General features: G+C 42.3%; 1 protein-coding gene across 4 annotated transcripts; it reads right to left on the bottom strand.

The window, feature by feature from the left end:
- Positions 1 to 46: 46 nt before the first annotated feature.
- On the bottom strand, positions 47 to 16,365 carry OPTN (optineurin). 4 transcript variants are annotated; one of them, XM_015629067.2, is made up of 14 exons: positions 16,269 to 16,365; positions 15,431 to 15,607; positions 13,579 to 13,781; positions 11,263 to 11,418; positions 10,139 to 10,215; positions 7,963 to 8,097; positions 6,809 to 6,890; positions 5,453 to 5,568; positions 4,662 to 4,811; positions 3,630 to 3,723; positions 2,807 to 2,965; positions 2,003 to 2,133; positions 1,188 to 1,267; positions 47 to 1,033 (listed from the first exon to the last, which is right to left on the bottom strand). In XM_015629067.2, exons 2-14 carry the CDS (start codon positions 15,594 to 15,596, stop codon positions 912 to 914), a joined length of 1,671 nt encoding a protein of 556 aa, XP_015484553.1. In that variant the 5' UTR covers positions 15,597 to 15,607; positions 16,269 to 16,365; the 3' UTR covers positions 47 to 911. The 4 variants fall into 4 exon arrangements, with proteins under 4 accessions (XP_015484553.1, XP_015484552.1, XP_015484550.1 ...); XM_015629066.2 differs by having other exon boundaries at positions 7,963 to 8,094; XM_015629064.2 differs by having other exon boundaries at positions 15,431 to 15,633; positions 16,269 to 16,356.
- Between the last annotated feature and the right edge of the window lie 1,275 nt (positions 16,366 to 17,640).

The raw sequence follows: 17,640 nt of genomic DNA, 5'->3' as shown, positions 1-17,640 counted from the left end.
GAATTTGCAATCCTGTTTCAGTCGCCCAAGTATTCACAGGCACAGATAAATTTATAATTGTAATAGATTTATTTTGATACGAGAAAATCCACTATACTCTCTTTAAATTAGGTTACATCCATCTCAGTGCTTTCTACCACAATACTGTACAAGTTCAAATGCTTTTATTTTAATAAAGAAAAATTAAAACAACATCATAAAAATTAACAGTTCTAGAAAACCAAGTGACTTGAGTACACCAGGAGCTACATATATCAGACCTAGCTGATCCATTTTAAACCTTACCCACATCTGGCTAAAGCAAGAAGTTACATAAGCCATCAAAAATTTAACATCAGATTAGTATGGTCACAAGGGCAGCAATGAAATGGCCATCTGGAGAAAGAGCAGGGTTCACTTCAAATGCTCAATGAATACAGCATTATTCTATTTTGCTGAAAGCTTCCCAAACATCTTTTTTCATGTATTACTTTCCTGGTATATAGTATATAAGAGATGAAGTATTTACAGCCTCACATATATTTGGTATTTATATATATATATTTGATCAGCAAATATCTCATCTCTCCTCTGACTTCAGTAATTCAGCCCCATTCTGCAGATTTGCCATAGAGCAGAGCACTTCAGGGGAATGTTCCTGAAAGGTTTCATAGCAGCAGACACACTGTGTGTTCTCTAGCACATCCATGTTGTTAATCTATGAAAACTCCTTCCCTAAAGCAGATTACAACAAGATTAGTGACTACAGGGCAGGCGAAGAGTTTTACCCTTTTCACATTTAATTAATAAGCAAACCCCTGAAAACCTCCTTCATAGGACATAAGAGCTGAGCACTATTTGAGCAAGAAGGTAAAAAACCCAAAGTGTTTGGCAGGTGAAATTCCCAAAGACAAAGAATTGGAGGGCATCACTCAATTAATGCAGTCCATAACGTGAATCTGCAGTGTGTCCAAATCAGGTAGAATTTCTTCACATTTAGGACATGAATAAATTGAAATATTCCGCTGCTCTGGCCAATCTTGACTATTAGTTCCTGCAAGCAGAGAAGAAAAATTAACTCTTATATTACCCAATTTTGCTCTCTGCAGCTGCCAGAATAACCACAGGGAAGCTGTCTGCAGCCAAGGAAAGCTGGTTTAAGGGAGTGGGGAGCCTGAACCTGAGGGCTAGGAAGGTGCTTGCAGTACCTCTTTGGACAAGATGAGGTGAGTGCTCCCGATCCGGCATCCTGGCTCCGTGGCGACTCTGCATCTCTGCCAGAGAGGTTCTGTGGATGAGAAGTCAAGGGCTTTGAAGACAGACTCCTGTCAACTGGTCATGCATTTAATTCACAACTGCTGCTTGGAAACAGGACTAGAAATGCCACTGCTTTGTGAGATCATGCCAGAGGTCTGCTGAAATCAGTGTCATGCAAATGACACCAGCAGCAGGATTTGGGCAGCTACACACCTAGGGATCTAGGGCACATTTCTCTGGAAAGCTCCAAGGACTCTCAGTTGTTCAGAGAAAATTGAAAATTTGCTTTAAGTAAAAAACAAGTTGTACCATAAAAAGGACTCAGTGTACAGTTAATGTGAAATGTAACTTGATTCAATTACCACTGTACCCAGAACTGTGTACTCACCACTGCCTACTGGAGGAGCAGCAGATATTCCTGGCACACACAGAGCAAGATTTGCTGCAGATTCACAGCTAAAATTGAGGCCAGAACCCAAAGAAACTCACATGGATCAACAGAGAGAATCTACCAAGCATGAATCACCCAAAATGAAAACTTAATAAGGCACCCAACTAAGAACTAACACACTTTACAGAGATACTACCAGAAAATTGAGAAGTAAGCCAATTCACTTTTTTTCTCTTTTTAAATTCAAATTAAGCAAGAAATGTCTGCAAAGTTATTTGCCTTTCTACTGAGATGCTCACAAGACAATGATGGTAAACACCAGTACACAGAGTAACAGGACTGTGCAAAGGCAGTTCAGCTGAAGTCTGTTCTCACCGGCCAAGATCTTCAAGGTTTTGTTGCTCTTTTAGTAGGTATGCCAGCTGGACAGCCAACTGCTCCTTCTCCTCATGGATCTTCTCTCTTGCTGCCCTCTCAGCATGGAAATCAGAACAATAAACCTCCATCTGATCAGAGAAATGAGATCAGGCTGAAAATTTGTAACTTTGACTGAACCATATCTGTATATGTCAAAATCACAAATCTGTATCATAATCTGCAACTACTCAAAACACCACACACTGCAAAGCCAACACCTGCACTTCTCACAAGGTGAAGGAGACCTAACAGTTTCTGGACTCTGTAAAAGATACTCAAAGTGTTTTACTTGGGACACAGGTATTGCCTCTGCTGTGCAGAAATGAGGCACAGATGAGCAGTGATGAGGTGACTTGACTGATTACACTGACAAATCTGTGGTTCAGATAGTGGAACCAGGCCAAGATGCTGGTTCTTAAATGCCTTAAATGTGAGGCAAAACCTTTTTAGTCACTTAACACATGCTGGTTTGAGTAAAATCATTCCTATAACATATGCAGTGATTCTTAAGCCAGTGGTTCTAAATACACATCTACTCCCAAGTTGTTTGTTGAGCCAGACTCCAGCATACACAGTTCCTCCTACAGAGCCCTAGAATATAGTGGGTAAAGGCTCTGCAGGGATCTGCAAGGCAAGCCAAGTAAGGGGACTTAAGCTTTGAAGCTGAGAAAACGTATTCAGCATTTCAGAGTGAGCCATTAAATTCCTCCTGGTTTCTGAATATTGCGTGGGGGAAGTAGACAGTTTGTGAAGAGCCCATACCTGAGCACGGAGCACAGACATAGTTTCAAGGTCCTCCTCTTGCTTAGCAATTATCTGCTTCATTTCATCTATCTGGAGTTGCTTTGCAGCAAGGGCTTGTTCTGCCAACTCCACCTTTGCTGTCAGTTGTTCCACCACAGCTTTATCTACTCTGTCCAGCTGCAAAGAAGAACTGTGATTATGAGACGAACTCCAAATTTGACCCTCCTCAAAGTTAACGTTTGCTTCTTACTCCTCCTGTCCTTGGAAAAGGACACCAAAGGAACTTGAACTAAGCCAGCAGTGGTGACTGATATTTTACCTTGAAGATTAGTTTTGTGCTTTTGAACTACATTGTATCAAGTCGAAAGACAACCCCCTAGTGGACACTGTAAAAGACCTTTTCCTAGTTTCTGAAATTACACAGAACAATATGGCACTTCCATGGTGGTTTAGTTCCTAAGAAGACCTCACTTTGCCAGGCATTCTATTTAAGAATACATTTAAAAAATGTTTAGAGACTTACCTTCCCACATTTTTATAAACGATGCTGCAGGAACACTGATGTATCTATCACTTCTGTCTAAGGACTGGATTCTATGTTGCAATGCACTGAAGATTAGACCTTACCCAGAAAACACCATGGAAGTACTGATGTGTGGATAAAGTTTTCTGTAACTGACAGCACAGGATCTGTGTTTATCAGAGCAGTGCTGCTATGTTACATGTAATTATATAGAAGGGATGACAGTTGTTTCCTGCCCAAATTTGATTCTAAAGATATTCTTCCATCACTTTCCCCTCACCCCTAATTAATTATGATTTCTTCTTGTGATGAGTTTACCTCTTTGAGTTTCATTTCATCAATTTTTTTCATGGCCTCAGTGAGTTCTGGAAGGAGTTTGCTATATGAATCCTGAAGGTTATTGTATCTTGCCCTGTTTATGACAAGAAAAGAGATGAAGGTTTTAAACAATTCTTTGACATCTAAATTATGTTAGAACTTAAGCCACTACCAGCTCCTTGCAAATGAGTCTGCATTTCTGGTGAGAAAAAGTCATGCTCTGTGTCTCAACATCTCTCTTCCAATGAGTTGTGTGCTGCTCTATCCATGGATTGAGTACAAGCCAGTGTCCTTACTGATCATGTGCATTTCATAGTGAGGAATCCATCACTCAGTATTTTTATATGAAGCTCACAAATTCTGTTCAAAATATAACACCCCTCTTAGGAAGACATCCAAGTCTTGACTCAGACTTCAAGAGAAGGAGAATTCATCAGAATAACCAGACACCAAAGATAACAAGCAGCTTCTGCAGCAGCTGAAGATGTGTCTGTCCTTCAGGAAGTTCAGCCTCTCTGAACAGCTTGGACTGACATTTTCACACTCCTTTACATGGAATGCACATGAAAGGGAGTGGGAAGCCAAAGCAAACAGCCTCACTTTAGCTCAGCCTCACCACACACTTGACTCTCCTAGTGCAAACATATTGTAGGGATTGCAGACCTCTTCATTAAACTCACTTTCCGAGCACAGTCACCACCTGACTTGTCCCTGCCCTCCAGGATGTTCTGCATTTACCCCAGCTAGTCCATGGCACAGCTGTTGTCACTTCTCTGCTTCCTCCACTTGTATGATACACCCAGCTCTATTCCACCTTTGATTTTATGATTGGAGGAAGATACTAGTCAGAGTTGATAGCTTGAGTATTCCTAAGTGAAGGGTTCAGTAGATAAAAGAATACAGACTTCTACTTCATAATGTACAAAGATAGCATAGTTTCAAAGGGTGCGGGACACAAAAGGCCAGGTTCCCTTGGACTTTGCTTCTTCACTGACAATACCTTCCTGGAATACAAAACCAAGTTGTACTCACTTTTCTTCATGTGTCTTGGCTTGTTCCAGCTTGACCTCTGCCTGCATGCTCTCCACCTGAAGTTCCAGCTTCTTGATGGTGTATATTAGCTGCTGCTTCTCCTCCAATTCCGATGCAGCAGCCAAGCTTTTTCTTTCCAGTACCTGGCATCTGATAGAAAAGAAAAAAAGGTTGATCTCTTCTGTTCACCCTCTCCTGATGGATTTTTCCCACAAAGCATATAGCAAAAAGAATATTTGTATGGTTCACTTTAAAGGCTTATTTTGATGAAGAACATGGAAAGACAAAAATCAGTCTATACACAACCATCAGAAAACTTTCTTACTATTATGGATCTCAAAGAACTGGAATTTGATAGGAAGCTAAGCAAAAAAATTAGGGTCTTGTAACCACTTTTATAACCTAGACAATTTTCTTCAAAAGCCCAGACAGCTAATGTGAAAAGGTTAAAACCAAGTCCCTCGACGTTTTCCCCTAAAGCCAGAATAGGGATTGATTATGTGAAGGAAAAAACAGAAATTATTTTTCTTTACATCATGAAAAGTTAAAACCCAAATCTTACAATTCAAGGCACTGAGGTTCTATCTGTAGAACTAGGTTGGTAGCTCAGATTTTCTGACAATTGATGTATTTCTGCACTTCACCACTTACAAAGAAAGAGCATTTCTTAACAGCACTTATATGAAACAGTTATTTGGTATTTGTAGAGCTGGTGAGTTTCCCAAGATGGGAGTTGTCGTACAAGTATGTACTGGGTGCCATGACAGAACTTTTGCTTTTCTGAGCCTTACTTTTCTTGAAGTTTCTTCTGAATCAATTCTGCTTCTTTTAACTTTTCATGGGCTTCCTGAAGCTCTTTAAACAGAGCACAAACTTGCAGATTCAGGGTTTCTACTTCACTGCCAACCTTTTAGAGAAAAAATAATGAAAATTACATATGGACAATTCAAGATAGTAAAGTTACAGGCTAAGAAAGATAAGAAGGAAATCTCACTCTAGAGAAAACAGCCTAAGTTAGTTTGCACGGTTACAGTCTATACTCAGTAATAAGGCCTCATCTACAAGGCTTTACAATTATTCCACACTATACCTCCCACTGTTCCACTAGCGATCTACATTTTACCACAGAGGCAGGTAACATGAACTCTGCTGACAAGAGCCTCTGAAGAAACACAACAGTGTACATGGAAACGACTGCCAGCACAAGCACAAGTGCTGACCTCAGTATCCACTTCAATGAGGAGTGTTGGGCCCAGGCTGTACTCAGGCAAAGTGGAGATAAGAGCACTGGAAACATTAATTAACCGAGACATCATCTGCTTTCCCTTGGAAGGGCATCTCTTGGCCTCACTGCAGACTGGTCTTGTTAAATCAACCCAACCCTGACCTAAAAGTCTTGTGTTGACCTTCAGAAGGACACAGGTCTGCAGCAGGTCCCAGAGCATATTTCCAAGTCCCATGCAGCACTGCAGGAACTCACACACCTCACATACAAACACTCTCAGTTGCCTGTATTACGCAGTTTCACTGAACCAGAATGGACCTCTAAGGCTATGGGATTGCACTCTCAACTCACACGGAAGCTTACAGCTGCAGGCACAGAAGTTTAAGTATCTGACTGGAGCTGAATCCCAGCCCCAGCATTCTTTCAAATCTTAATTGAAAACATCAGGACTAAGTTTTTGCCTGGAACTGTGTCTCAATCCAAGATAGTTATGCCCCACCATTGTAATCCCTCTAAAAACATGAACAACCCATGAGCTCCACATTTAAAGTCTGTTTTACAGTATGCCATCACTGGATTCTGATCCAAAAGCTGCCCTAGGCAGCAGTGAGGAAATTGATGCAGTCTAGATGATTTCTGGAGCTAGAAATTACTGTATTTCTCTCTGTTTACTGGGCATGGACAGGACAATGTGGTATAACTGCGGTTATGCCAAGCCTCCCAAATACTTGGTCCCCAATCCTACCCCTCTGCAGTGGCTCGTGTAATTTGGAACCACACCTAAGCTACATCAAAGTTCACTTCCATTACCCATGCAGGACAATTGCCCCTTGCTCCCTGAGTGCAAGTGGAAATCTAGACACTGAGGTTGGTGACCTCAGCAAGTCAGCTGTATGGTGTTTTATCTTGGCTGAGTACTTACAGCTTCTGAACTCTCTTCTTCCTGTTCAGTTTGTGTCCCACTCTCCAGGCAGTTTCTGGTGTCCTTCTCCAGCTTTGACAGTCTGGAAAAGAGAAGGAGCCAATAATGATGGATTTGGCTTATGTACTCTCTTTGTAACATCACAGCTACAAAAAAAAAAAACAACACAAGGCAGAATGAAAAGCACAGACATGCAAAATGATGGAGGTTCCTGAAGAACACAGGACACTGTGTACATTTAATTAAAATGGATGTGTAAGTCTGCAGGTGTGGTGAAGGTCATGACAGTCAGTCCAAAGGGATTGATCTTTGGTAAAGTCAAAAACTGCCAGCTCTTTGGAAATAGGCCATTCTGTTCACTGAATCCAGTGATTAGTATTGCCTCTGTTTTCCTGTGGTATTTTCAGTGGCTGAGGTTTCTAAGAATTGTTTGGTTATGGCTCATTACCTCTTCTAGGAAGACCACATAGAAGCAATTACTGTGACACCAAACTTTCATAGCAGATAATGCCCAGCAAGTCTTACTCTGTCTCTGTGAAATGGGGAGCTGGAACTGCTTGGGGAATTTGCCACTTCTGAACAGTTGTGCTGATTTACACCCACAGAACTGAGCTGAGACAGACCCTCATACAGGTCCCAATGTGAAAACTCTCTTTCTTAGAAAAGTTTGGAATTAAACTTATTTTAGACATTTCTAAGGAGCTTTTGCAAGCTCACACACTGCTAAATGTAGCCTGCCAATATCACGAAGAGGACTATAATCCTGTTTTAGACACAGTGATTTGGTTAAGGCCGCACACAGAGATGATTCATACAAAACCAAGTAACTGTGGAGGAGTGAATGGAGAGAACAACCTCAACTAGTCATCCTGTCTTTCTGAATAACACAGCGATAGTTCAAACACTAGAGGAAATGGGTAACTTGCTTTGATCTGTGGCACTTCAGGAAATCAAAATCTCTTTTTCCCATGGAAGAGAACTGTGGTTTATCCCCATATAGACAACCACAAATGTTATTACAACTCAGTGCTCAGGAAATTCCCCATCCAAATCACACTGGTATTTCAGCTTGTTGCTGATCATTCTGAGACTTGATAACTGCAACAGCCCTGAAAGAAAACAGCTCCAAATGTTACAGTGCACCTACTTCATACCTCTCTTTGTGATCCTGCAGCTCCTTCTCAAGTTCTTCCCTCTTCTGAGTTTCATTTCTAAGGCAGCAGAGCAGCTGGCTCACAGTTAGCTCCTCAGACTCCAAATTCTTAGATTCATCTGCAGATTTGCTCCTGCTTCAAACCAAACCAGATATAAATAACAACAGCTACCCCTCCAGCAGTGCACTCCCTTAACCCTAATGCTGGGATTCAGTCTGAGAGGCCACCATTTCACACAGTGCTGGAAACCAGTGCTCTGACCAAAGGGCTCATTCCCAAATCCCAAGAGCCAAGACCAGTAGCCACAGCCCTTGTGAGTGCAAATGAAGGGCACAGGCAGTCCCCTTCCAGCTGAGGGAACAATTTAGCAATTAAGCAAGGAAAGTAAAAGCAGCCATCACAATACAAAACCCAATTCACTTATTCTGACCTCTTTTACAGCACTTTCTGCAAAGTCCTGCTATCTATTCCTACAAACAACATTTTTTTTGCAATAAAGCACAGAACATTTCTATCTCTTCCTCACTCCTTTACGGAAAAGAAAGCATATCCCACTAAAAATGGTCGTCAGAAATCACTTTATTTTTCAGAAATAAATATCTTTAATGTTTCACCCTCCTCAAATCTATATTTATTTTCAAAATCGTATTATTCTACTGTAAATTGAACCAGAACAAATACAAAGCTCCAGATAATAGGGTAAGTGATAAAATACTGTATTCCATTACAGTATTTTATGTCAATTTAGACAGAAAGTCAAAATCCCCAAACTGTATGGACAACAGACAAGTTAGACTGTATATTTCAGTCTCAGCTGTAGAACAGCATGTGTTAAAAATTCTACTTTTGTTGTTCAGAAAAGAAAGTAGAATCTTCTGTGTGCTTCTGAGAGCTAGAAATCTCTGGTGAGCAAAATTCAATACCCAAAAGACAGTGTTCAGCCAGGATATTTTAAGTAAATAACTTTTATCAGGGGATTTTTAGTGCAGTTCTACCCTTACAGAAATAAATCCATCCTGAGTGGATCACATTTCTTTGAACCTGTTAACAGCACCCATCTAAAGTTTCAGGACTGGACAAAGACACGTGGTGACACTGGAAATATTTAAAGAAGTATCTGTTCTTGTAGATATGGCCCAGTTTCTCCTCCAAAGGTAAGCAAGTTCCACAGGGAACGTCTTCTCATAATCAGTGTTCTCACAAGCCACAACTAACAACAAGCTTAATACTCGTGGCTCGGTCTGTGATCAGCAGCTCTCAGTTTTGTCCACAATTGTAACATCCTTTTTTTTTTCCTCCTTCAACTTCTTATCTGCATGCTGAGGGACAAGCTTCTGTGATATTACACTGAAGCACTCCTCCCTTGCAGTGACATAGGAAGTGACAATACAGAGCACAGCTTTCTGGCCTGCTATGTCCTTAGCATTTTTTGTACCCTTCCTTTTCAAAAGCAAAGGCACAAAGTAAGCAAGAGTTCAGCCAAAACCATCTAGCTGCTAAATTGGGCAGTATCCAAAATGGAAAGTTGAACAGTATCAGATGTCTATGTCCACAAGGTGTAAAGGTTCAGCCAGGGGCAAGAAAGTCCCTTGTGTCCTGGAGCTGATGTAAAGATCAAATTTTGAGAAGTAACCTGAACAGAATGCTGGTATCTTAAACCCAGTAACCTGAAAAGCAAGGACTATATTGCACTGTGTCTACCCCATCATGGATACACTTCATACCAACTACACATAAACGGGGTCACATCTGAAAGACTACAAGATCTCTGACTCTTACTAACATCAGTATAATCAGGTAGAGGACAGTCACTCTATTAAATGGTTTCCAATGGTTAGGAGGGAAGAAGTCCCTGCAGCCTCTATGCTTTTCTTTTCTGTTTGGCCTCCCTTAAAAGCCTGAAGAGTTGGCAAGTCAGAATGTCCATAAATGCCTGACCAGCTGGCCAGAATATGCACTCCCTCTTGTCAGCTAGTAAAAATTGGAAGGAAAACTGGCAGAGAGCTGGGGGTCTTACTGCATGCTAGGAAGTTAGAGCTACTGCAGTGGAGGAGTGCAAAGCCAAAGAAAAAGAGGATCTTCTAGTGCATTCCTCATAGAAAGAAGTTCCCTTACACTGAAAATGAAACCCAGAGCAGAAGTCTGAATCACACATATTGCACAAGAACCTACGTACATGTAGACAGCAACATTACTGGGCATTTCACCACTATTCTCTTGATGTTCCTTTGCAGTTCTATTTATTTCTCCTTCCTAGGAGAGAAAAAAACCACTATTAGCTCAGTATTTGGAATAAGCAGGACAGGGTTTTATTTATTTGAGTTACGAAAAGAAGAAAAACAGGGAGAATTGCTATCATGGCAATACAGATAAATAAAAAAACTCCTACAGATCATCCTCATGTTTGGAAATTCTTAATTTAAATATTTCACATGCCTTTCCCTGTATCTCTTACAGCTTGATTAGAGAATTGGGACAACAATGATATTTGCCCTTCTCCATTAATCAGCAACTTCCACAGCCACTCTCCCCTGTGAAGATGACTAAGCACCACTGAGCAAGTCAATGGCACTGCAGGTGACATTCAACATAAGCCTAGAAACTACTCTCCATCCACCTAAAAGCAGTCTTCTTTCCCACTACAAACCCCACTCCTTGATCTTTGTAGCCCAAAGGAGACTCCTTCTATCAAATTAAAAGGAGAATGCACCCCTGAGTTTTCTCTGACAACTCTAAACAAATTTTAATTACATTTTTTAAATTTCTTGTTGCACATCTCCTTTTCAGAGAGAGGATATGGGGAACAGAAAGATAGCAGAAGCTGCATTTTCACATTTCAGTTTGCCTGTGAAGATTTTCCAGATACAAGAAGAGTAAAGAAAGTAGATTTTTATGCCTCTAGGGAATAATCTCTAAAGTTTTGCACTTAAGTTTTGTTTGTCTGCATCTCTACTTACCTGTCAGTAGGAAGTAAGCCGCATTCTCAAAAGAAAATGCCCTGTCTATGCACAGGTGTTGCCCCTTAACAAAACATAGTACTGATGTTCCCAGAAATTCCAGCTAAGACAAGACTTAACATTTTTAACTAGTGCAATAGGGCCTATCTATGAAATTAATTTACTTAGAGCTTTAAAGTGGAAGGACAGAAATTAATTCCAAGTCCTTTACCACTATCTTTTCACTACCTTGTAATCCACAAGTGCTCTACGACAGGTAACGTAAGAGACCAATGAATTACAGAATTATTTATACTGGCACCTGGCTGCAGGTTATTGTGTTCCTGTTATTCCCTTTACTTACAATCATCCCAATCTCCACAAAGGAATCCTCTGCTGAGATGTTCAGCTTGACCTGCAGCTCTGAAATGATGGCAAGCAGATCTGCCTTCTCAGCCTGGAGCCGCTGCACCTGGGACTTCAGCTGCCTCACTTCCTTCTCGGGAGCCGTGCAGCCCTCCTGGGATAAACGTACTCTGCATTAGCCAACCCAAAGGGAACGCCAGCCAAGGAGCACACAGCCTGAACATAACAGCGTCCTACATCCCTTCTTTCCTGTTCAGGCTTGCCTGAAAACCCCACAGGACAGACCCCTAAACTGTTTTGGTTCACTCAACAGCAGTAAGTTTAAACTGTGAAACCAAGTTAATCAAACACTGGGCATCCCACTGCTGGAAAATATGGGACTGGTTCTCTGAATGCACAGATAATTAGGATGTAAATCTTTGCCTGAACCTATGCTTTTTGCTACCACACAGGGGATCAGCCAACCTCCAGAACTATTGCATTTTTTCACCCATATCCCTATTCCTCTTTTACTAAATCTAACTAAGATTCAAGGGAGAATAAACCTGTGGGCAGCGAGCTTTCCAACTTACCCCATTTTTTGCCTTTCCCCACCATCTTGCTTCTTTGTACCCCATTTCCATCTGCAAATCTTCACAATTCCTTGACCTTCACACAAAGTCCTAGATCCCTTCCACGAAGTCTCTGTTCCTCAGAGATTTTCCCCAAACTTATCTCCTTCCAACCCTGACTATCTCCTTTACCTTCTGCCTCCTCCCTTTCTCTAGGTTACTCAAAACCCTCTCTTAAACCTCTACATGACCAGCAAGACTAATTTTTCCCTCTCCTTTAAATGCTACTCCCCATTATGAAACTTTCCTGTGAGGTTGTTTCTTCTTCATTTTATCATCTGAGCTTCCACCTCCTGATAATACCTTTATTACATCTCATACCATCAATGCAAATTCTGAACAATTCCTGGAGTCTGAATTACATTCTAAGTTATGATTATACCAAATCTCCAAATTATCTCTACATTGACAGTGTCTCTCATCCCACAATACCACTCTGGCCCTGACCTGCTGCTGCCTTTTTTTTTAATTTTTTTTTATACTGTAAGATGATGCATTTAGAATCAATTCCAGGGAAGGAGAGAGATTTTAGATTTCTCAGGCAGGCTGGAAAACTTTGGCAACAGCGTGCTTTAGGCATTCAAAGTACAAGAAGTTCTACAGCAGATAGAAGGATTATAAATCCTCTACCTTCCTCTAAAAAATATTCCAGAATTATGAAATTCGGAATGATTTATGAAATCCTGAATTTACTTGACAATCCTGAAACACAACTTTCAGCCTGAAAAGACTGTGTAAGTAATACTTACACTATTTAAACATGGCTTTTCTCCCTCTTTCATGTTCTAAGCTTACTGGCTGATTTTGATTTACATGCTAAAATAGTTTTTACAGAGTTCCATAAAACAGTCAGGAGAGGAGAGGAGAGAAGAGTCTACTAGAGATTCTGTTGAGAAAAAGGTTAATACACTCATCCTTTATCAAACAGAGAATTCACATGGGTCCTGGAGGTACCAGTCACCAGAATGCATCAGTTTGGCTCTGTATGGAACTTCTTAAGTAACTTTTCACATGACCATTTGGGACACAAAGCAGGTTTTGTTTTGATCAGCTTTGCCCACGGACGCCTTCAGTACCACCTACAAAATGTTGCCTGGCTACTGTGCAACCACCTGCAACATTAGAAATGATGTGTAACCGAGCCAAAGGCAGGACAGAGAGAGAAAGCTCAGACTCAAATGGAACAGCAGAAGCACAAGTCTAATCTGACCTCAGTAAAAGAGCTTTCATAAAAAAAAGACTGATATAATAAAAATAGATGACACCTAATTTTTTTTGCTTGTTTACATGTCAACTTCTCCCTGGAAACATAATACAAAAAGCAATTAAATGAACATGAGGGACAGATAATCTAACAAATAAAGGAAAGAATAAAGAGATATCCAAGAATAAATGAAAAATTAACAAGAAATGCTAGTTCTTATTTATTATGTAAAAAAGTTTAACTATTATTGTTTATTAAATGCTGAAAAAAAAAGTAAATTATCTCAAGTGTGCCATAATTTTCTGTTACTACACTCTGAAAGGCCTCACTTTATAAAGTAAGTCAGGTCAAGACAATTTCTTAGAGCTAAGGACAAAAATGGAGATGTTAACAAATCTCTGAACCATCCCAGTGCAATGAACCCCAGAATCATAGAAGGGAATGCTCCAGACTTTCAATTAATTCAAAAGCATGTCAATCTAACCAATTCCTTATTTACCATTTCAGTTCCTTCTTCTCTTTCCTTTAAGCTCTGAAGTTGCTGCTGTAGCTGCTCATTTTCAATGCATTTGGCCTGCAAGCACTGCTTTGCCTCCTTAAACTTTAACTCATAAAATTCTCTTTCTTCTTTCTGCTTCTCTCTCCAGGTGGAAAGCTCCTCATAACGGTCCTTCATAGCTTGGTTGTGCAACTTCATGGCTTCTGAATGGTAGCCAGAGAGAAGACAGTGAATCACACTAATACTCTGTCCATGAAACAGCAGATTTCCACTACACTGAGCTCAGCATTCTTCAGCATCAAATGGGTTGGCAATAATTGGGTATGAAATGTGACCCTCTGTCTGGCGTACCTTAGATACCAAGCCAAAACTAAACTTATCCTAGTCCGTTAGCACTACAATAAATAGCTCTGAATTCACTGCTGAGATCACGTGCCCACACTCATGGACTTCTTGACTTTTTCCTAAACCAAGAAGCCAGAAGGACTGTTCACAAGAAATACCTGGTATTTTGCTGTGTGTGGTATTTACATGATCAGCCCAAATGAAACTGCTGAACAGGGCTTCTGAAATGACTGAGACCTGGCAGGGAAAACATCCTAGACTGGTAAATAACTGCATGGAAACAAATGCTATCAAATCAAATGTATCAAATAAGACCCACAATGCTGTCCCCCAACATTTGGTAAAGATGCAATTGCAAGCATTGAAAAATACACCAAACAACTTACAGCCAAGTCAGTTCCCTGTAAGTAACTAAATCAGTATGTAACAATACCAGTCTTACTATTGCAAAATGCTTACAAGACTCTTAGGAAGAGTCAATGAAATTATTTTAGACATGCTTTTTTTAAAACAACCAACTCAAAGCTGTTTGCTTAAAAATCCTTTATATTTGTACTTTCCAGTAACTTCCACTACATCCATGTCATATGTCATAAATCCTTCAGGTTTTGAAAAATAATAAAAAAAATAGTCTGGAGAATGATTCTGCAAGTTATGGGTTACAGCAGCTGTAAATATGTCCCAGAATATTATCTTATATAAGACTTTTTAGCAAAATACCAGATATACTTCTACAAACAACTTTCCTGCTAGATTCCCATGAGACAGAGAACTTGGACCATGTCCAAAAGTGATTCAGGAAGCATTTAAACACCAGTGTAAAATCACAATACAGGAGATATGTGACTTCATGTTCTGCTGTCATGTAAACAGTGGGATACCTCTGTCTTCTACACAGAGAACTCTAAAGATCCCCTCAGTTTTGCTGTAACTGTTTACAGAAAAGAACCACCTAAATTCCAGATCCAGAAGTAAATCTATCTCACACAAAGGACTCAAATCATCAGGGAAGGCTACTGGTTTCTCCCATATATACCCTGCCATAGCCACCACTCCTTTCTGAAGTACAGAAGGTTCAATATCCACCCCTCCTAATGCAGGTTTGGCAAAATGTTTGTAATGGAACCAACAGTTTTACAATAAAAACTAAAAAAAAATATTTTCGAGGTTGATGAGTAAATAGCACATCATAGAAAGAGATTTTTCATGTCATCTTCTAAAATACATAGTGCTATACCACTTATGCATGAAACTCTAGAGCAAGTAAGTTATCTTTACATTGGGCTCCTCTCCCCCTAATCTACCACACCAATTCAATTTGATGTGTGCTACCATCCTATTGATGTGTCTTATCAAACTGACATTGTCACTTGCAGAGTTGTTTATACAGCGAATGCTACCCAGCAAGGGCAAACAAGCACAGAATTCATACTCATGGGACAAAACAAACCCTTCAGAACGGACTCGGGGCTCTTGAATTTAAAGACCAGCTCACGTGCACATTCACCTTTTAACTCATTGTTCTCAGTGATTAGTTCTTTCATCTGCTGCACCATCTCTTCCGGGGTGTAGGTGCTAAGGGCTGGGGCAGCCATGCTGTCCATTCCATTTTCTATTTTACTCTTGGAATGCTCTCCATTTTCAGCAGGACGGCCCTTCAACTTGCTGGACATCTCTGAAGCAGCTGTTACAAGGTTTGCCAGGTGAACACTTTCAATTTCGTGCCAAATTATGAAGAAAGCATAATCACACACTCATTTTATTAATACATACAAGCCACCATGCCCTGTCACAGCACAGAGGCACCTTCAATCCCTCTAACCCCGCTACACCAGAATATCCATGAGTCTACGTTAATCCCCCATGGGCCTAAAACACATGGCCCCCAAGACGTCTGTCGGGCTAACCAACTCGTCCTCAGGAGCCCACTTCCCTGGGAATGAAACGAGACTCCCGCCTCGCCCCCTCCCTTCCCAGCCCTGACAGCACTGGGGCCCCGCCGCCCGCCCGGCCCTGTCGGCGCCCCGGCGCCGCCTTTCACGCTGAGAGCCCGTTTCCGCTGATTTTTAACTTTCATTTTCGCTTTCATGTCCCCTTTCCCCGTTCTCCTGCATACCCCACCGCGGCGCTGGGGAGGCTGCGGCGCCTGCACCGGCCGCTGCCCGGGCACGGCCGCTCCGTCCCTGGGCCAGACTGGCCCCCGGGAGCCTCAAAACGGCATTTCCCCGCCTTGCCCTTCCTTCCCGCAGGCCCACCCCGGATCCGCCGAGTCACCGGGCGAGCCCGGCCATGGCGACCGCCGCCCCCCGCTCTGGGCTGGCCTCAGGGACCCCGTCCCGGCTCACCCCTCACGGCTCGCCCATGGCGGCAGCGGCCCCGCTCAGCTGACGGACGGACTGCCCGCCCTCCCCCGCCTCCTCCTCCTCCTTCTCCGCGGGGACTTCCCAGCTCCGCGCCTCCCTCCTCCCGGACACGCAGCGTTCGCTTCCTTCTCGCTCTCCCTGCTCCCACCCTGAAATCCGGCGGGAGCGGGAGCCAAGTCCCCCATGGAGCAGCAAGGTCGTGAGGGGAGCTCTGCCCCTCAGGGGGAAAAATCCAGCGGGTCGATGAGGTTGGAAAAGAAAGAACTCTGAGATCTTTGAGTCCAGTTTATGATTGAGCACCACCTTGTCAACCAGGCAACGGCACTTCGAGATTTTCCATTACAGTCACCTCCAGGGACAGTGACTCCACCACCTCCATGGGCAGCCCGTTCCAACGTCGAATCACCCTTTACGTGAAGAAATTTCTCCCAATGTCCTGGCTAAACCTTCCCTAGAACAGCTTGAGGCCATGTCCTCTCGTCCTGTCACTGATTTCCTGGGGGCAGAGCCCGACCCCCACCTGGCTACACCCTCCTGTCAGGGACTTGTAGGGAGCGATAAGGTCACCCTTGAGTCTCCTTTTCTCCAGGATAAACAAACCCAGCTCCCTCAGCTGCTCCTCACAGGACTGACGCTCCAAACCGTTCCCCAGCTCCGCTGCCCTTCTCTGAATCCCCTGCAGCACCTCAATGTCCTCCTTGAACTGAGGGACCCAGAACTGAGCACAGCACTCGAGGGGTGGCCTCACCACTGCCCAGTGCAAGGGGGAGGAATGGCTTCTCCTGCCATGAGGCCTAAAAGACAGGATCGAGAGATAGGTGTGAGGTGAACAAAAGGGAACATTATTGCACAGGACGTTTTAGTGATTTTTGCCACAGGATCAAATCAATTAGGAAGGGGTTTGCCGTGCTGTGGGGATATAGTCCATTAATGGCTGTCAAACGATGTGGGTGGATGTAGTATCTGGCCCTGGAATCCTTTAAACGCCGGGTCCCAGGGATGGGTTTAGCTGGGGTCATTTACCCTGCACAGCCCGGTGCTTTGTGACTGTGCTTAGCAGGATGTGGGCCCAGGAGTACCTCAACTGCCTGTTCTTAAGTAATAAAACCAACCAAAACTTTTTGGTTCCTTCGTTTACAATGTGAAAAATTGTAGCCATTGTAGCTAAAATGTCAGTTTCCGATGTGGAAAATACCAGTCTTTCATTAAAACAACACATGGCTCAAAAATAAGCTCTTTTGATTTGAAAATGTTGCTTTGCCATCTCCTAGGAATTGTGAACTCTGTTGTTTAATGAAATCCTGCCTTTCCACGGGCTGGTGTCCCAGCTGCCCTCCAAGTGAGACAGCTAGGG

This window comes from Parus major, chromosome 1A (genome assembly GCF_001522545.3).
Source record: "Parus major isolate Abel chromosome 1A, Parus_major1.1, whole genome shotgun sequence".
Taxonomy (NCBI): Eukaryota; Metazoa; Chordata; class Aves; order Passeriformes; family Paridae; genus Parus; species Parus major.
Note: the sequence above shows the minus strand (reverse complement) of the source record. Positions and strands in the feature narration are given on the sequence as shown.

Coding starts and splice junctions, on each gene's coding strand:
- OPTN (XM_015629067.2), bottom strand. CDS start 15,596: ATGTCCAGCAAGTTGAAGGGCCGTCCTGCTGAAAATGGAGAGCATTCC. Junction 3,724..4,661: donor GCCAAGACACATGAAGAAAA/GTGAGTACAACT, acceptor TGTCATAAACAG/GGCAAGATACAATAACCTTC. Junction 2,966..3,629: donor ATGAAATGAAACTCAAAGAG/GTAAACTCATCA, acceptor TCTTCTTTGCAG/CTGGACAGAGTAGATAAAGC.